The 20,114-nt window shown below is 46.9% G+C and overlaps 1 protein-coding gene across 4 annotated transcripts in view; it reads right to left on the minus strand.

Annotated features, from left to right (window-relative positions):
* The window catches only part of SPIN1 (spindlin 1), a 75,015-nt gene that overhangs the window by 17,054 nt on the left and 37,847 nt on the right, over positions 1 to 20,114 (minus strand). For all 4 annotated transcript variants that reach the window (XM_053205372.1, XM_027041223.2, XM_053205371.1 and 1 more), the window contains exon 3: positions 5,186 to 5,234. In XM_053205372.1, the coding sequence (XP_053061347.1) occupies positions 5,186 to 5,234 (49 nt within the window). The remainder of the gene's footprint in view (positions 1 to 5,185; positions 5,235 to 20,114) is intronic.

Raw genomic sequence — 20,114 nt, forward strand, 5'->3', positions numbered from 1 at the left:
GTAACAGCCCTCGAGCTCGTGTGCGTCCCTGCGAAGAGTCTAGGGGGCTCTCCAGGCCCAGCCTCCAGAGGCCGATACACACACAGCGCTGCCGCAGGCGGACGGCAGGCACCTCGCTCCGGGAGGACGGCTGAACTTGCCACCACGCGCAAATAAAGGGCTGCACTGAGTCACGATCCCAACGATTCGAGGAGGACAGCACAGAACGCCAGAGGTACACACCTGTGAGCGCGTTGCTGGTTCTCTCCACAGCCGCCTCTGGGAACAACGGACAGGCCCCCGGGCTCTGGAGGGATGTGCTGCTGTTGGTCCTCACGACTGGGACCGGCTCTTCTCGTACGCCCATGGGGATGCCCCCGGGGAGCAGAGGGGGCCGGCCAACCCGTCGGCAGAAAGCCACTCTCCCTGTACGGAAGAAGCGGATTTCCCCACGAGCCTGCGTACCTCTCAGATGGGCCTCGGAGGAGACTCTGGCAGGCGAGCGACCACCCGGAGCGTGTGGGCAAGGCCCACACCTGGCCCCAGATTCCTCGATCCCAGACCTTCCAGCACACGCTCCGGGCCGCCGCTGCCCCAGGCACCATACCTTAGGGAGCACCAGTCAAAACCAACACTAGTTTCCACGTACCCATGTTCCCCAAAAGGTAAGCTGGATTGCAGGGGCATTTTCTGTGCCTTGCCGGACACTTTAAGGAAGTCTGTAACACACCCCGCTAATTGTTCTGTCACCCAGAAAAGAGATTCTGTGTTCAAAGCACATCCTCCTCCCCGGGACTGGAAGATCTTATTTTGGTGGTCAGTATTTAAAGGGACCACACTTCTTCAGCTTCAACCAGCACCATTCTGCCGTGAACCAGGAAATGCCACTCACGCACCGTGTACTATGTTGCACAAATTAATTACTGACACTTTCCTTATTCTATTTAGTACCGTCTTCTAAGAGCAGTTCCCTTATTCGTGTTGCAGCACATTTCAGAAGAAACTACTGATTGTATCAACATAATTGTCTTTTTACAAGATGCACACCAGTAAGGAGAAAGTTTTTCTGGTTCCTGTTGCTTAATAAAAGTTGTACAGCTGATGCTGCCATTGCCGGCTCAAAATGACGATATAAAAACAAGATGGGGAGTCGGGGTTCCATCCACACACTATGGGTTCTTTCATTACTCTGTCCCAGAGAATGCCAGAGCTGTCTGCGGCAGCCTCCCAATGCCAAGGCCTTCCAATACACTACTCACTTCCTTGGTGTAAAAAGCACTTAAAAGTCGATTCAAAAGTATTATTCTTTTTGTCCAATTTAAGACAGCACCACACTTCATGTAGATGCCTGCTTCACTGTTACCTTGTCTGTGTAACCCGCTTTTCCAATGTGAGACAAGCAACCACTCCACGAGGAAGCACGGTGTGGTGGTTGTGTGCTCTAGAATCCTGCTGTCCCCTCTGGGAGCCCTGGCTCAGTCACTTCTCAGCTGCATGACCCCAAACTGGTCAGTTAACCTCTTGCATCAAAGGGCCCAGGGTTCCTACTTGACAGGGGTGCCATGAAAAGTACCTGAGCCCACGCCAGGGACTCCAGGAGGAGGAAGGGAGAGGAGGAAGAGGGGGGACAAGGAGGATGGGAGGGGGAGGAGGAGGGGAGTTGTCTCTGTCGCTGTTGCAGTCAGTGACTGGTACTTGTGATTTAACAAATGGAAAAGCACTGGCTGGAAATACCTCTACTTAGTGTGTAACAGCCCTGGTCCATTTCTCTAAAAACACACCAAAACCCGTCGTGTTTTCTGACAGTGCCTTGAAATGGAAAGGCATCCACTACTCCAACTAGGGAAGACAAAGAACCGGATTTCTGTTTGAAAACTGCAACAAAGAACCACTACAGCTAATCTCGCCTGAGATCCCCCCACTCTACCTTCCCTTCAAGATGCACAGCTGCCCCTTAAAGCAGGGATCAGGGCGCTGACGCCCAGTATAACTTCTGACTCCCTCAAAACTTGATAGCTTGACCAGAAGCCTTACCAATTACATGAATGATTTACACACACTTTGTACACTGTATGTAACCTCTGCTGTACTCTTACAATCCAATAAGCCAGAGAAAAGAACATATCATCAAGAAAATTATGGGGGGGGGGGGGGGGGGCACCTGGGTGACTCAGTCCATTAGGCATCCAACTTCTGCTCAGGTCATGATCTCACAGTTCATGAGTTCAAGCCCCAGATCAAACTATCTTCAGATCCTCTGTCCCCCTCTTTCTCTGCCCCTCCCCTGCTCGTCCTCACTCTCTCAAAAATGGGGAAAGAAAGAAAGGAAGGAAAGGAAAGAAAGGAAAGGAGAAAGGCAGGCAGAAAAGGAGGAAGGAAGGAAGGAAGGAAGGAAGGAAGGAAGGAAGGAAGGAAGGAAGGAAGGAAGGGGAAAGAGGAAAGAAGAAAGGAAGAAGGAAAGGAAAGGAAAGGAAGGAAAGGAAAGCAAAGCAAAGGAAGGAAGAAAGGAGAAAGAGGAAAGAAAGGAAGGAGAGGAAGGGAGGGAGGGAGGAAGGAAAGAAAGAAAGAAAGAGAGAGAGAGAGAGAGAGAGAGAGAGAGAGAAAGAAAGAAAGAAAGAAAGAAAGAAAGAAAGAAAGAAAGAAAGAAAGAAAGAGAAAAGAAAGATCACAAGGAACAGAAAATACGCTCATAGTTAGTTCTGTGCCGTACTTAAATCTGGGCACAGGTGGCCCTGTGCTGCTTGATCCCATGTTGTTCAAGGGCCAAGTATACTTTCCCTGCAGATGCATTTCCCAAACGACGTCCTGCAAAGCTGGGAAAGCCCTGCCTACCAACTTGTTCCCGAAATGTAGTGGGGGGCCTGGTCGGCAAGAGGCATGGAAGTGTGCTGCCTTCACTTTAAAAACCAGAACAAGATGCGGCTACACAATGTCCCTGGTCTGCTGCAGCAATGCTCCCACTGCCACGGACCCGACTCCGAGTCCTGCTGATACCCACGGGGACGGGGCTGCCACACTCGTCCCCTGGAGCTCCTATGACTCCCTCTGCACGTGCAGTTACTGCTCAGATTCCCAGAAACACAGGAGGCGAGAGGAGACAAGGCCACAGGTCAGCGGCTGCAGGCGGTGGGTCCCTTGTGCCTTTCCTCGCTCGCTGTTGGGCCACAGTGGAGGCAGCAAGGACAGAGTGAGGCTCCGGGTCTGCTTTTCTGTTCGTGGTTTCCATAAACATCTTGCTGGCAGAAAGCCTTGTCTATAGAGAAAAGCTGACGCCCCACCATTCCAGTCCAGACCAGGATTTTTAGGCGCGGTAAGCAGGGTCCCAGGCAGACAGAGGAACGTGCCAAGGCGCCCAGCTGAACCACCCAGCTCCCCGCTTCGAGCCAGCTCCTGCCCAGGGGCCTCGCCACCAGCCTTGTGGGCCCATCCAGAGGCAGTGAGCAATGGCCACCTGTTGTGAAATGTGCAGACTCTTTCTTTCCAACCGTCTTCAGATGTGCACAGAGATCAGAAGACAGTCGAACAGGACTGAGAGTGTGTCCTTTCTTCCCGTGGCGCACTCTGGCTACAGAGTACCAAGTTCAAGGCTGTCTACTGAAAGCTTGTTTTCACTGAAACAAGCACCCGACTGAGTTCCCTGCATTGCAGAGCACAGGGGAGCAGATTCTCAGAAGTTTTAACAGATAGGCGTTTATTCATTGTGCTTGGGGCGGGGGAGGGGGGCATTACCAGCACATCAGAGCCACGAGTCCATGGAAAGCAGTGCTTACGAGCAGGCATGTGAAACCCTCGCACAAACCCAAGAATGCCTGAAATCCTAACTAAAGGAACTTCCAACCAGAGATATCCAGAAATGTGTAAAAATGGGTAAAACTGAATGCACATTACACTCTGAAAGCCAGTTATTTTAAACTAACTGGTAAAATCTATTTTGCATGAACTGTTCTGGTCTTGCAAATCAACATCTAACTTGCTTCTCTTCCCCACTAAGTTTTTATCATTACCTGATATTACAGCTTGTATTTGTTTTGTTACCTCCCACTTGGGCCAAGAGATGGCTGATTACTTATGGCAATGGTGCGCCATGAGTGGAGATAGAGTACATAGATTATCAGCTCGGTGGGCGTGGCAGAACCATGAACATTAGTAATGGGCATATCAATGAAATCTGGGAAATGCCTTATCAACCCTCAGGGACACACAGACCTCAACTTCACAGTTTTACACTGTAGGACACTTCGTGAACCTAACCTGACAAACATTTACATCACTATGCATGCACGCATTTACACGGGAGGCACGTGTGCTCGGATCAGCGACATTACGGAAGGGCACGTTTAACGTCATCCAGATGTGCCACCGCAGCCAAGGCGCCCTGGGCCCTTCGACCACACAGGGTGGTGACTTCGGTATGAACAATTTAGAAAGAACTGCTATACTGAGGGGCTCGGGAGGTGCCAGCTAGGGTCAGAGGGCCTGGTCTGTAGTTAACAGTCTACCATCAAGACCAAACAATCAGAACCTACTTGTTAGAGCAGCGCCCATGGTGCAGCAGCGGTGACCAGGACCCGGTGGGTACTTGTGCAATCTATTCAAATATGTAACTCAGTACAAGCACAGTCTTATTTAAGACAGTACCTCAATTTTCTTTGTAAACGTAACTATGTCATACACAAAGATTAAAGGGAGGGAAAAGTGGCTTGTTCGCTCTGGTACCTACAGAATTTAGGACTTATACTGGTCACTTGAAATACACAGCCTTTTAAAATATCTTTCAACAGGCATATTCTCTAGATTTCAAGCTTCTCATGTACTTGAAAATGTAGAAAAGCAGTGAGCAAGCAGCTGTCGGCATACTACTCAGGCCCTCCAGCCACAAGGCCCTCCTTGTCAGCAGCGCATCCGAGACGCAGCCAAGAACCTGCATGCCGAGAGCACGCAGCCCTTCCCAGGAGGGAAGCGGGGGAGCGCCGCCCTCACCACTGGGGCTTCCTGCAGACAGCACAACCCCTGGGAGCTGGAGGGGAAATCATCGCCCGGAGGCTTTCAAGAGTGGAAGGACAGGCCTAGGCAGCCACAGGACAGGCCAAAGACAGGGGGCATGACCTGCTCAGCACGGAGAAGAGGGCAGCACAATGGCATCTCAAGTCCTACGTCACCTAAGGCCACAACCTGTTATCTAAAAGCAAGTTTCAGAGTTGCTTACTTGTGGGACGTCCTTTTCTTCATCATGCTTGCAGACACACCAGCATGGCCTAAAAGAGAAGTGAGCATAAGTCAATAAAAGCTGGACACAAAAATACTTCAGACCTTGGAAAAAATGAACTTCTAAAAAACTGCTATGCAAAGCATGAAATGGGGCATCTGGGTGGCTCAGTCAGTTAGGCGTCCGACTTCAGCTCAGGTCATGATCTCATGGTCCATGGGTTTGACTGCCGCACTGGGCTCTGTGCTGACAACTCAGAGCCTGGAGCCTGCTTCGGATTCTGTGTCTCCCTTTCTCTCTGCCCCTTCCCCACTAGGGCTCTGTGTGTGTGCCTCTCTCTCAATATAAACAAACATTAAAAAAAAAAAAAAGGCATGAAATGAAAATAAGCCATAAAGAGCCAACCTGTAGGAAGTCATTTGTTTATTTAATTGTTAAGAAGGAAATAAAAGGGGTTCTAGGAAAATAAGATAGCAAGGACAACAGCTCATCTCCCCAGATCTGCCATAAAAAACCCAAAATCACATGGAACAAAAAACACAACACAAGTGACAATCTGGCCGTAAAGTACTAAGTTACAGAAGCTGTCTTCCTGCGACAAGCCACTAGAAAGCGGGCAGATGTGAGACACCTAGACCCAGGCACCGCACGGCTGATGCACAGGACCACAGCACCAGAAGGCTGTGCACCCGCCCGGCCCGCGGTATCAGAGTGATGTGCAGACCCGGCCCACAGGGGAGCGAGAACGGGATGGTTGTGCCCCAGGCTGGGAGGACAAAGGGGCGGGGGCGGGGGGGGGAGGGGGGGGGCAGAGTGCTGGTGAATGGGGTCTCAAAGGGACTCCAAACATCTGGGGGTGGAAAGGGATGGCAGTTGTTCAAAGTCCGGCCAGCCACCTCTTCAAACCCCTAGGGCAGTTGGTAAAAACCACACAGAGGTGACCCCTCAGCAAGAGGGCTGCTCCAGACCCACCCGGGCATCTGGTGGCCAGAACAAAGTCCGAGCACGGCCATACAGTCCCAATGCGCCACCACACGTCTCAAATGGCCCGCACCCCAACAGAGGCCACTCAACACGCAGGAAAGTGGCAGACCATACCCCACGCCAAGGGGGTTACAACCAGAACGTAATTAACAGCAAAGATGTTAAAAGAGCTATAATCTGCTCAAATATATAAAGGATGACAGACAATACTCAAAACAGAAAAATGTGGGGAAGAAAAGGAAAGAAATAAATGAAAGTGGTGAAAACACATGATCTGAAATGAAGATGAGTGGACACGGTTAACAGCGGACCAGACCCAAAGACAGTGGGGACAGGAGCAGCCGTGGGGACCCTCACGGCCCGTGTCAACTGGCCTGACACACGGCAAACGGGATGGTTTACCACACCCACGAAGAGAGGAGCGCACCAGGAGAGAAGGAAGAGCTAGAAGCAGCAGTGGCAGAGAGTTCTCCAGATGTGGTGCGCACACAGCCACGTGGCCACACAGCCAATGAGCTCAGCCACGCCCACGTGGGATGAAAACAAGGATGAACCTGCCAGGGCGCATCCTAATCACAGTTCTGGAAACCAGTGGCCGGTGAAATACTTTAAAACAGCCTAACAGGGGCGCCTGGGTGGCTCAGTCGGTGAAACGTCCGACTTTGGCTCAGGTCACAATCTCATGATTCACAGGTTCGAGCCCTGCGTTGGGCTCTGTGCTGAGATTGCGGGGCCTGCTTGGGATTCTGTCTCACCCTCTCTCTCTGCTCCTCTTTTGCTCACACACACACTCTCTCTCTCAAAATAAACAGTAAACTTAAAAAAGAAACAACACGGAGAAACGAACGCAATACTGGCTCCAGATCCACTGCCAGAAAGAGCGTGAGCCCAAACAGAAGACAGTGGAGAAAAACTCATGGACTCAGAGCGCTATCTCCGGCCAAGGGAGCTTCTAGCCTCAACGGTACAGATGATGGCATCAAATGAAGACTGTCCAAACACGAATTCAGAGACTATATAAAAAAGGATGGGACAACTGCTAGCACCACACAAATTCACCTCAGGACAAAGTTATCAGGGATCAAGACAACATTTCAAAACGGTAAGAGTCAATCAAGAAGCCGGTACATTTCACAGGTTGATGGTACGTGCACTGGGTACAGAACACTGGAGTTCATGAGGCAAAACCCGACGGCCCTGACAGGAAAAATCAACACATCCACAATCAGACATTCAGACGTGAGCTCTCCTCTCTCAGTCACGGAAGTAAGGAGTGGGTGGAAAATCAGACAGGACGCAGAAGACCAGAACACCACAAAGAGCCTACACTACACGGGTTTTTTCCCCCAAGTTCACCTGAGATGTTCACTCAGACACACTACCTGCCACCCAAAGCACAAACCCTCCATGCACTTAAAACAACGTGAACTCCTAGGAAGTTTGTTCTCTTACCACATCAGAAGGGAAAGAGAAATTAATAATATCTGGAAACACCCGTTTTTGAAAATTAAACCACAATCTTGTTTAATCCACAGTTCAAGGACAAAATCACAATGAAATTTGACCTTGAAGAAAATCAAACTGGAAACGCTATCCGTGGGATGCGGCAAAAGCACCCCTGACTACAGTGATCGAAATCCACGCTAGGCAGCAAAATATAAAGAAAACAAAGAACATGTGACCACAAGCTCAGTCTAGCGGTCCCCTGACTGGAAGAAGGAGGCTCCGGGGTTATCTGCAAATCCGCCATCCCTGGCCGTCCCTGAGAGCGCGCATGCTCACACACACTTCCTTACTTCCACTTACAATTCCAAAGTGAAGCGAACAAGCAGACACACGGCCAACCGGTCAGTGCAGGGCTGTCTGTCCCTGTTCATGAAGACGGTGAGACAGGCAGGTCCCAGGTGCCCAGCGCCGTCCTCCCCGCTGGGCACCCCCACACAGACAAGCAGACAGCTCACGGACAATGGAAGACAGCCTGGAAGGACACCAAACTTTCCGGAACGCCCCACCCCCCCGCCGCCGTCACCCCGGAATGTCTCTAGGCTTGGGGTGGACAGGATGAGGAGAACGGACAGGCAAACAGACCCGAGGGTACAGGATCACTGGGGGTCCACGGTAACTACCCTACCCCCTTGGTGTCAGGGCCACCTTGCCTCCCACATGGAGCTCACTGGGACAGGGCGGCCGGCCTTGCACCTGTCTGCCCCCGCCCCCACGTGCCAAGCAACGCTGGGGCCCACCTGCCACCTCGTGTCCCGACGGGGCTCGCTCTCCCGCCACAGGAGGGCTGTGGCAAGATCACCGGAGAGGAGCGAGCCGCCCCCAGGGAAGCCTCTGCTCTGGCAAACGGGCATCGACACTCGTGGAGACACGGCCCCTTGGGTACAAACGCTCCAGGCTGGGTGCACCACCACATGTGCAAGGACCCCGGAGCTCTGCAGATGGACTAGGAGGACGCACGGCGGTCCTCAAGGCCACCGAGGCCTTCACAGTCACCACACAGGGCCAGAGGCACGAACATGGAGAGCGGGAGCTCTCGGAAGCCTGCACGTGAGGAGCGGAGTCCTCCCTCTGCCCGAACAGGGGAGAAGCTGCACAAGATCAGGAATCTTTCAAGTGGCCAGAGGAGGAGTCCCAGGGTGAACAGAGACAGGCCTGCAGAGGGACACACACGGCGCCTCGGGCAGAGCCTGCGGGGGTAGCAGGTGGAAGAGCCGACCCACAGCCTCCGCGCCCACAAGTTGGGGCCCAGCCCCCGGTGGCCAATCTTGGCAGGAAGGGAGGGAGGGTCCACGTGCTCCCGGGTTTCACCTCTGGGAGTGCCGCAGTTCCAGGTGAGGGGTGGGGGGGGGGGGGGTGGTGGGGGAGGTGGGGGAGGAAGGGGAGAGAAAACTCCCCTCCAGCCCCCAGTAGAGGGAGGGGAGAAAGTAGCCATTCAGAGACAGAACAAAGTGTTTGGTTCTTAACAAGGCCCATCCCCAAGAGCCCAATCCCTGCCCAAGGGCAGGGAGATTAAAAGTCCAGCTGCCGCGGGTCCTGTCCCACAGCGGACAGGAGGAGGACACGAGGGTCAGCCAGTGGCACAGACCCATTAAGACACGAGGCCTAGTTAGAGCACTACAGAATGTATCCCGCCCCCCACGCCCCATCGAAGGTCACTAAAGGCTTGTGAGCTCCTTTCATCTGGCACATCCTGTCCAACTTGGTCAAAAACTTATAAAGCACATGAAAAAGGAAACAACACGGTTTGAAGAGACAGAAAGCACAGGAACCAGACTCTGGCATGACGGGTGGTGGAACGATCATTCCAAGAATTCCAAGTAGCTATCAAAATTAAGCTAGAGGTTCTAATGAAAAAAAGTAGACAACGTGCAAGAAAAAAATGAGTAATGTAAAAAGAAAGGTAGAAATTATCAGGGGAAAAAAAGACAGCAGAGGTCAAAACACCAGAACAGAAATGAAGAATGTGTATGAGGGACTCATGATGGAGAAAGTGCAATCCAAACTACAAAAAGCAGGGAAAAGTGGGAGAGAAAGTAGAAGAAAACACAGGGCAAGGAACAGGGCACAGTAAGAAACAGAGCAGACGTTAATCCAGTGAGCCCCAGACACGGCTGAGAAAGGAGTCTCTGAGCCGCAGGACATGCCAACAGAAAGGTCCAAACCTGAAAAGCAGAGCAAAGGACAGGAAAAAACAAATCAGAATATCCAAGGACCGTGGGGCGACTACAAAGAAGTAACATGTACAAGGGGAATGCCAGGAAGAAAAGATGGAGACGGAGGAACGGAAGAAAACAGTCAAAGCAATAATGACTGAGGATTTCCCCAGATTAACGTCAGACGCTAAACCAGAGACGCAGGAAGTTCAGAGAACACCAAGCAGGATAAATGCCCGAACACCGCATATAAGCATATCATATTCACAGCGCAAATCCAGGGCAAAGACAAACTCCTGAAAGCAGCCCAAGGAAGACACGCCTTATGGATGGAGAAGCAGCAAAGAGCAATTGCATCCGCCTTCTCCTCAGGAAGCACGGCAGCAGAAAGGAGTGAAGTATCTAAGTGCTGAGAGAAAACTAAAAACCCAGAATTTTGTATTCTGCTAACCTTCAAGAGTAAAGAAGAAACAGACTTGCTCAAACAAACAGAAGTTAAGAGAATTTGTTTCCAGAAGACCTGCACTTCAAGAAATGTTGAAAGAAATTCTTCAGAGAGAAGAAAATGAGTTGAAAAACTCGAATCTACATAAAGATCATTAGAGACCATCTTTCTGAACAGAAATGGTAACATTTTTCCAGAATATTAACAATGTATTAGATGATTATAGCTCACGCATAAGTGAACTGGATTAGTTGTAAAAGGATCCTGCAGACTCTAGGGCAGTCTCTTAAAGTAAAAGAACAAGGGCAATGAATAGAAAATAGTAACAAATATAGCAGATATTAGTCCAATAATCACCTTAAATGTCAATGATCTAAGTACACCAATTAGAAAACCAAGTCTGTCATAGTGGATCAAAATAAAAGACCATATTGTACACTTCTCACAAGAAATCCACTTTAAGGATATATGCTTACATTAAAAATAGTGGGAAGGAAGAATATATACCATGCTAAGACTGATCAAAAGAAGCGAGAGTAGCTACATTAATTTCAGTCAGATTCCAGAGCAAGGGAAGTCATCAGGGATAAACAGATAGATTATGATGGGGCGCCTGGGTGGCTCAATCGGTTAAACGTCCGACTTCAGCTCAGGTCATGATCTCACTGCTCATCGGCTCGAGCCCCGCGTTGGGCTCTGTGCTGATAGCTCACAGCCTGGAGCCTGCTTAGGATTCTGTGTCTCCCTCTCTCCCTCTGCCCTTCCCCTGCTCACGTTCTGTCTGTCTCTCAAAAAATTAATAAATATGTTAAAAAAAATTTTTAAGAGATACATTATTATAAAGCAATCAATCCTCTAAGAAGACAACAATCCTTAACATGTATGTACCTCACAACAGAATATCAAATCAAGGGAGGCCAAAGTTGTACAACTACACAGTGGGACACTTCAATAACCCTCTATCAGAAATGGACACATCCAACAGGCAGAAAATCACTGAGTGCACAGTCAAACCCAACACCACCACTGATCAACTGGATATAATTGACATCAATAGACCACTTCATCCAACAACAGCAGAATACAAATACTTTACAAGGTCCCAGAAGCATTCACCAAGACAACACTCTGGCATAAAATACATCTTAAAATTAAAGGAACAGGGGCGCCTGGGTGGCTCAGTCAGTTAAGCATCCAACTTCGGCTCAGGTCACGATCTCATGGTTCGTGGGTTCGAGCCCCACGTCAGGCTCTGTGCTGACAGCTCAGAGCCTGGAGCCTGCTTCAGATTCTGTGTCTCCTCTCTCTTCACCTCTCCTGCTCATTCTCTGTCTCTCAAAAATAAATTTTGAAAAAGCTAATAAATAAATAAACAAATCCTGCAACTGCTCGCAAACCACGATAAAATCAAACTAGATTCAATAACAGAAAAATAGCTGGAAAATTCCCAAACACTCAGAGATTAAGCAACACACTTCTAAATACACTGTTCAAAGAAAAAAATCACAACACAAATTTAAAAATATTTGGAACTAAATGAAAAGCAAAATACATTTTGCAAAATTTGTAGGATACAAGGAAAGCAGTGCTTACAGAGAAATCTACAGCACTGAATGCATGTATGGGAAAAGAGGAAAGATTTAAAATTAAAAATCTAAGCTTACACCTTAGGAAACTATAATAGGAAACCATATTAAATGTAAAATAAAAGAGGTTATAAAAGTTAGAACAGAAATCAGTAATATTTTAAACAAGACATCAACAGAGAAAAACCAATGAAATCAAAAGATCATTGTTTGAAAATACCAAAATTGATAAATCTCTAGCCAGGATAACTAACACGAAAGAGAGAAGGCATAAATCACTAACATGAGAAATCAAAAAGGAGACATCACTACAGACCCCATATACAAAATCTACATGACAACTACAAAACTGATGAAAGAAATCTAAATGGAGAGATATCTAAATGGAGAGATATTCCATGTTCATAGACAGGAAGACTCAGTATTGTCAAGATGTCAGTTCTTCCCAATTTGAACTATAGATTTAGTGCAATCCCAATCCAAATCCTAATGAGTTATCTTGTGGATATCAATGAACTGGTTCTAAAGTTTATAGGGAGAAGCAAAAGATCCAGCACAGCCAACACAATACTGAAGGAGGAGAACAAAGTTGGAGAACTGACACTACCCAACTTTAAGACATCCTGTAAAGCTACACTCATCAGGACAATGTGGTACTGACTCTTTAAAAATGGACAAATAGAACAAATAAAGAACCCTGAAAAAGACCCACATATAGTTAACTGATCTTTGACAAAAGAGCAAAGGCAATACAATGGAGAAAATATAGTTTTTTTAACAAATGGTACTGGAATAAATAGACATCCACCTACAAAAAAACGGATTTGGACAGAGACTTTACATCCTTCACAAAAATTAACTCAAAATGGATCACAGACCTAAATGTAAAGTGAAAAACTATAAAACTCCTAAAATACAACACAGGGAAAAATCCAGATGACCTTGGTTCTGTTGATGACTTTTTAGATACTACACCAACAGCATAATCCGTGAAAGAAGTTAACTGATAAGCTGTACTTCATTGAAATTAAAAATTTCTGCTCTATGAGAGACACTATCAAGAAAATGAGAAGACATGCCAGAAGAAGAAAACACCTGGAAGAAAACATATCTGAAGGACTTGTTAACCAGAATATAACAAGAACTCTTAAAAATCGACAGGAAAAAACAACCTGATTAAAACATGGGCCAAACACCTTAACACCAAAGATGATATATGTAGAGATGGCAAAACACGTACAAAAAGATGCTCTACACATCATATGTCATCCAGAAAATGCAAACTAAAAACAAGGAGACACCACGACACACCTATCAGAATGGCCGAAATCCAGAACACTGACAACACCAACCACTGGAGAGGATGTGAAGCAATAGGAACTCTAATTCATGGCTGGTGGGAATGCAAATTGGTGTCGCCATTTTGAAAGACAGTTCGGTGGTTTCTTACAAAATTAACCATACTCTTAACCATATGATCCAGCAATTATGGTCCTTGGTATTTACCCTAAGAAGCTGGAAACATGTCCACACAAAAACCTGGGCACATGGATGTTTATAGCACCTTCATTCTATGATGCTCAAACTTGGAAACAACCAAAATGTCCTATAGTGGGTGACTGGATAAATAAACCATGGCGTGTCAACAAATAGAATGTTATTCAGTAATAATAAGCTATCAAGCCATGAAAAGACGGAAGGAACCTTAAGTGCATACTGCTAAGTGAAAGAAGCCAATGTGAAAAAGCTACGTAAGATTCCAACTCTATGACATTCTAAGAAAGGCAAAACTATGCATACAATAAAAGGCAGTGACTGCTAAGGGTTGGGGGAAAAAGGAATGAATAGTTGGAGAATAGGGGATTTTCAGGGAATAAAACTACCCTGAATGATACGAGAATGGTGGATCTGAATACATCTGTCAAAACCCACAGAACGTACAGCACCAAGAGTGAAGCTCAAAGTAAACAATGGACTCTGAGCAATCATGACATGTAAATGTGGGCATGCCAATGTAACAAGTGTACTATCTGGTGGGGGATGTGGCTAGTAGGGGACGTTGAGGGGGAGGGGACCAGAGATATACAAGAAATGTACATTCTGATCAACTTTGCCTTGAACTTAAAACTACTTTATGCAAAATAAAGTCCTGGGGTTCCTGGGTGGCACAGTCGGTTGAGCATCTGACTCTTGATCTCGGCTGAGGTCATATCACAGTTTGTGAGTTGAAACCCCGCGTCGGGTTCTGTGCTGATGGTACGGAGCCCGCTTGAGATTCTGTCTCTCCTCTCTGCTCCTCCTCCTCTGTTTGTGCACACGCACGCGCTCTCTCTCTCAAAAAAAAAAAAAAAAAAAAAAAACTTAGAAAAAAAGAGAAGTCCTTTTGCAAAGTTCCTTTTAAAAAGGACTTTTTAAAAAAAGAGGTACTAGACTTATTCTTCCATCATTAACACTGAGCTAAACAGCAAACAATACCTGCAATGCTGAAGTAAAATGACTTTGAACCCTGAATTCCATACCGAGCTAAATTACCAATTGAGGGTATAGACATTTACATTCATGTATGGGCTCAAAAGTTACACCTCCCACAAATCTCTGGAAGTAACTGGAGGATACTCTCCAGAAAACAAGACAGAAAAGCATCATAAACACACAGGATCCGAGAAACCAGAGATGTTTAAGTCCAGCATGACATCTGTGATACAGGATGAGACCCATGCAGACAGGAGTAAGAGGCCAGGGATTTAAGGAGAGTGGTCTCCCAGAAGCTGGCACCACACAGCAGCAAGTGTAAGAAATATATCACAGGCAAAGGCTAGTAACTCCAACTTTAAAAGAGCTTCGAGGGGCGCCTGGGTGGCTCAGTTGGTTGAGCGTCCGACTTCAGCTACGGTCATGATCTCAGAGTTTGTGGGTTCAAGCCCCACATCAGGCTCTGTGCTGACAGCTCAGAGCCTAGAGCCTGCTTGGGATTCTCTGCCTCCCTTTCTCTCTGCCCTTCCCCCACTCGTGTCCAGTCTCTCTCTCTCTCTCTCTCTCTCTCTCTCTCTCGATAAATAAATAAACATTAAAAAAATTTTTTTAAAAATAAAAGAGCTTCTAAAGGTAGAAGAAAATTGGAGATAAGAACAGAAAAAGGCAGGCCAAAGAGGCCTCACACATGAAACTACAGACTCCTTTGTCACCCATCTGACGAACAAAGATTCATAAGCTGACAACACACTACAGAAGCAAGATGGGGGAGAGAGACACGCTTCCACACCGCTTGCTGGTAAGAAGGCACAATGGTACAAAGCCCATGAACACCTCACAGAATCACGTATGCATGTAAGATCTAATTCAGCTCTCCTAAAAACCTATCCCAGTGATGACACACTAGCAAAACAGACAAGCCTATTCACTGCAGTATCATCATTTCTAATACAGAAGAGTGGCAACAACCTAAATGTCCAAATAACTAAGCATAAATGAATACAAGGTACTATTGAGCTGTGACGAGTGGGGAGTAGGCACTCTACGCGCTGCGAAGGGGTGGTCACCGCACGCTGCTCAGCGGAAGAGTGACAGAGGAGCAGGTAGGCATGTTTATAGTCACTGGGCGCCGATGGCAGTTTGTCACTGGAAGTGGGTGGCATCACTCACCTGAGGATCACAGATTTGCCAACAGAAAACAGAACGAGACCCTTTACTAGGTGCTGCATCTATTTGCTGATTGAAATGTGAAAAGAAGTAGAGCCATAATTTACAAAATTAACTCTTCTATGACTCACAGAAGTTACTTAAACTGGACTAAACCGTGATGGGTAACAAAACCACATACACTCAAACTGTTCTAGCAGAAGCTCATTGGGACCCATCTTCCAAAACACTCACACCTCGTTTATCACGTTTTGCTGTAGTGGTAGTGTCCTTGCAGATGCTCCGTTTTTTAACAAACCGAAGGCAACCCTGTGTCAAGCAAGCCTATCAGCGTCATTTTGTCTAAGGCATTTGCTCACTTCATGTCTCCCTGTCACATTCTGGTAATTTTCACAATATTTCAAGCCTTCTCATTATTTTTATATTTGTGACAGTGATCGGGGAATCAGTGCTTCTGACTCACTGAAAGCTCAGTTGATGGTCAGCAGATTTTAGCAATAAACTCATTTTTGATTACACTATGGTGCATTGTTCAGACATAGTGCACACTTAACAGACTATTGCACAGTGCAAACATAACATTTATATGCACTGGGAAACCAAAACATTCATCTGACTTCTTTTGCGGGGACATCCGCATTATCATGGTCTGGAACAGAACCTCCAACGCCTCCAAGATGTGCCTGTAACCAGCGGTCAGCTTTGTGCGGACCCAGATTTCCCAAAGACAAAGACCCATGTCTGTTCCAGCAACCTGTTCAAATCAGGAACCCTCACCAATCTCGTCCACACCACACTGAGGGCCCCCAGCCCTGCCACCTCACTCATTCCTCCCTGTGGGAGCTCTGCCTCTTGTGAGATCTTCCTGGGAGGCTGTCAAGAAGACCCTGTCCCTGCTGCTGAGCAAAAGTGATAAGCTCAAGAGAGAGCACTTCCCTTACCTATGCAGCTTCCAAACAACTTTTCTGTGCCTTGCTAGAGGATCCACCTCGGATCTTAAGAGATTTAAGGAAAACTTCCAGGTGAAACAGACCAAAAAGCAAATCAACACAAAGACATTCCTAACAGGCCAAGCTAGTTCAAGAAAGTCATTTTAAAGTTTTTCTTTTAATTTTTATTTTTGAGAGAGAGAGAGAGAGAGAGAGAGAGAGAGAGAGATCATGACCTGAGCTGAATGAAGTTGGATGCTTAACCGACTGAGCCACCCAGGTGCCCCCAAGAAAGTCTTCTTAAAAATGCAATTTATTGAGCACCTGGATAGCTCAGTCAGTTGAGTGACCAACTCTTGATTTTGGCTCAGGTCATGATCTCATGATTCGTGGGTTTGAGCCCCATGTCAGGCTCCACAATGACAGCACAAAGCCCGCTTGGATTCTTTCTCTCCCTCTCTCTGCCCTTCCCCTGCTCCCTTGTGCATGCGTGCTCTCTCTCTCAAATAAATAAACTTTAAAAAATATACTTTTTAAAAAATGCAATTTATAGCCTCAGAAGTATAAGCTACCTGCATCTATGAAATAGCAAACGGAACAAAAAAGAGCTCCTAGAAATTTAAAATGCTTACTGAAATCTTTTTTTTTTAACGTTTATTTTTATTTTTGAGACAGAGGGAGACAGAGTGCGAGTGGAGAAGGGGCAGAGAGAGAGGGAGACAGAGAATCGGAAGCAGGCTCCAGGCTCCGAGCTGTCAGCACAGAGCCCGACGTGGACCTCGAACCCATGAACGCGAGATCATGACCTGAGCCAAAGTCAGACACTTAACCGACTGAGCCATCCAGGCGCCCCTTACTGAAATCTTTTTAAAAGGCTGGGAAATAAAGTCAGTAACTTCCTAAGAATGAAAAAATGGGAATGAATAATTGGCAAAGTTTAGGGAAAAAAAGGTCAACCTGAGAAGCAAAACATCCAAGCTGCATACAGCCAGAGAGAGAGGATGGGTACCATCGGAAGGATCTTTGAACCCCCGTGGGGGGACCGACTGAAAATGTCACCAAGTGAAAAAGACCCAACTGGACATTCACTGCAGTACAGGTCATAGCACATAAAGCAGCAGTCCAGAAGTTTCCAGAGGAGAGGCAAAGACCACTGGACACGTAGACAGGTTTGGAAACAGCATCCAACTTCCCAATGGCAGCACTGAGATCTGGAAGGCCAGAGACGGAGCAATGCCTGGAGAATTCTGAATGACAAGTGACCTCCACCTAGAATCCTGGGCCCCGCCAGCACGGGGGCAGCATGAAGACAATGTTGATGCAGGGTCTCAGAAAGAACCTCATCTTCTAAGTGCACTTTTGGAAAACCGTATCAGAGACAATTTCATACATGCAGAAAAGTCGAGAGTATGCATAAACGACACGTTCCACCTGCCACTTTAACCACCAACTCGTTCGCAGTCTACTCTGAAAGCTGCTTGAGGCCACACAGCCTCTTCCTAGGCAAGAGCACACACCAACACCGGAGGCACAGCGAGCACAAACAAGGAGGATCCTGCTACAGAGATGAAAATGGAGTTCCAAGGACGACAGGGCACCAGCAGCTAGAGGCCATGGCTCAGATGACAACAGAGCTGAAAGTGCGAGAAGCGTCTCTGGGGATCCACGGACAGATGGGCCATGTGTGGCACTGGCCACGTGGCACAGTACACGGAGTTTTATAAAGCTGTTGGATGGTTTGAGAGACCAAGTTGCAAACAAATTTAAGCAAATATGAAAAAACTAAGAAATGGCTAAATTCCAGGGAAAATAAAATGTACCAAAAAAAAAAAAAAAAAAGTCATCGCACTGCCTTACTTGGTTCAGCACTGTCAGAATCCAGAGAAATTTGTCTCCGCATAGTATTAACCAACACTTAAGGTAAATAGCAGAAGGAATAGAGGGCCTGCTTTTTGTTAGAAGTCTTTGGCACTACTTAACATTTTCAACAATGAATTTTCATCAACTGGATAAAAGTAAAATCAAAGTTTTAAAATTATTTTAATTAAACAGAGCAAAAGTAGTTGCTAAATAAATCTGAGCATTATGTACATGGTTATGTATCATTACCATTCCCTGTACCTATCAGAATGATTACACTATGTCACAAAGGAGAAAAATGGAAACCTTGGATAAACCAGTAAAAAAAATGGAGTCTGACTTTAGGGGGAAAAAAAAAACACATGAAAAATAGTAATAGTATGTATATATATAATTATATATATGTAGCAGTACAGTACATAATAGGACTTGCTGTCCAATGTCATTAGGTGTACATAAATTACTACTTTAGTAACCAATTAAATTCCAACAGAATTACACAGATAAACCTAAGTTACTTTAAAATAGAAATCTCTGGGGCGCCTGGGTGGCACAGCCAGTTAAGTGTCTGACTTCGACTCAGGTCATGATCTCATGGCTCGTGAGTTCGAGCCCCGTGTCGGGCTCTGTGCTGACAGCTCAGAGCCTGGAGCCTGCTTCGGATACTGTGTCTCCCTCTCTCTCTGCCCCTCTCCTGCTTTTATGTTCAGTCTGTCTCTCTCTCTCAAAAATAAACATTAAAAAAAAAATAGAAATCCCTAATATGTTGAACTAGATACATAAAGAGCACACAAATATTCAACTTTCAAATTGTTATTGATCACCCACGCTCTGTCAAACATAGATCCCCGAACTGGGAACCGCCTACTGATCTATTTACTGCTGTGGGGATTTTAAGGCATGACCTCAGATTCCTCCCCCCCACAGTCCCTCCCCCCATCAAGCACAGTACTGGCTCCCTCTCTTGAACCTGGGTCCACCCCCAGGAAGGCCTCCAGGAATGCAATGCAGAAGTCAGCCAGTGTGCACACCAAAGTTCCAGACTTCACCAGGAGAGCCCTGCAGCTGTGCCGGTTTCTCTGGGGACACTTGTTCTGGGGGCCTTCGGGTTAGTCCAGCTCCCTAGAGGCCCACAGAGGAGGAGAAAGGCCCTACCCGGTGAGGTTCTCAGCTGTAAGCTCTGAGATGGCAGCAGCCTATGGTCACAGCTGAGCCACCGTACCGACCCTGGAAGGCCTACCTGGGTTTCCTGCTGCAGGAGAAAGAGAACCCCCCCTTGTGGGTGAATTTTCTTCATTTGTAAATGGGCACATTCATAACTGACATAGGAGTTTAAAAGCAACAGAGCCTTGGTCTATGTTAATGGGAAGAATGGTTGAAGACAATTTTATAAACAATACTGATCAAGGGATCGGCAATTTTCCAAAATCGAACACCACCACGCAACAGCTGGGAACGGTAAGAGACTCCACGGTCTCATGTTAACGTATCTAACGGGCCACCTGGAACAGAGTACCCACTCTGTCTTCAGCCTATACCACACACTCTTAAAACTGCCAAGGAATAAGAAAAACACAAGATCAAAGTACTGGCTAGGATTAACAATCTCTCCCTTAAGAGCAAGAGCCTCTCTCGGTTTAGATCCTTTGGGCACTTACACCACGCGACCCACCCCGCGACCCACCGCTATAATCTGCTCTCCCACCTGACAAGGACTTCAAAATCAAGGAAGAAGACAGGAGTGCTGAATTTGGAATGGTATGCATAAAAAGAACTCTGGAAAATGAATTACTGTTTCAAACGGCAGAAACACGGGAGGTTTCACTG

This window comes from Acinonyx jubatus, chromosome D4, assembly GCF_027475565.1.
Source record: "Acinonyx jubatus isolate Ajub_Pintada_27869175 chromosome D4, VMU_Ajub_asm_v1.0, whole genome shotgun sequence".
Taxonomy (NCBI): Eukaryota; Metazoa; Chordata; class Mammalia; order Carnivora; family Felidae; genus Acinonyx; species Acinonyx jubatus.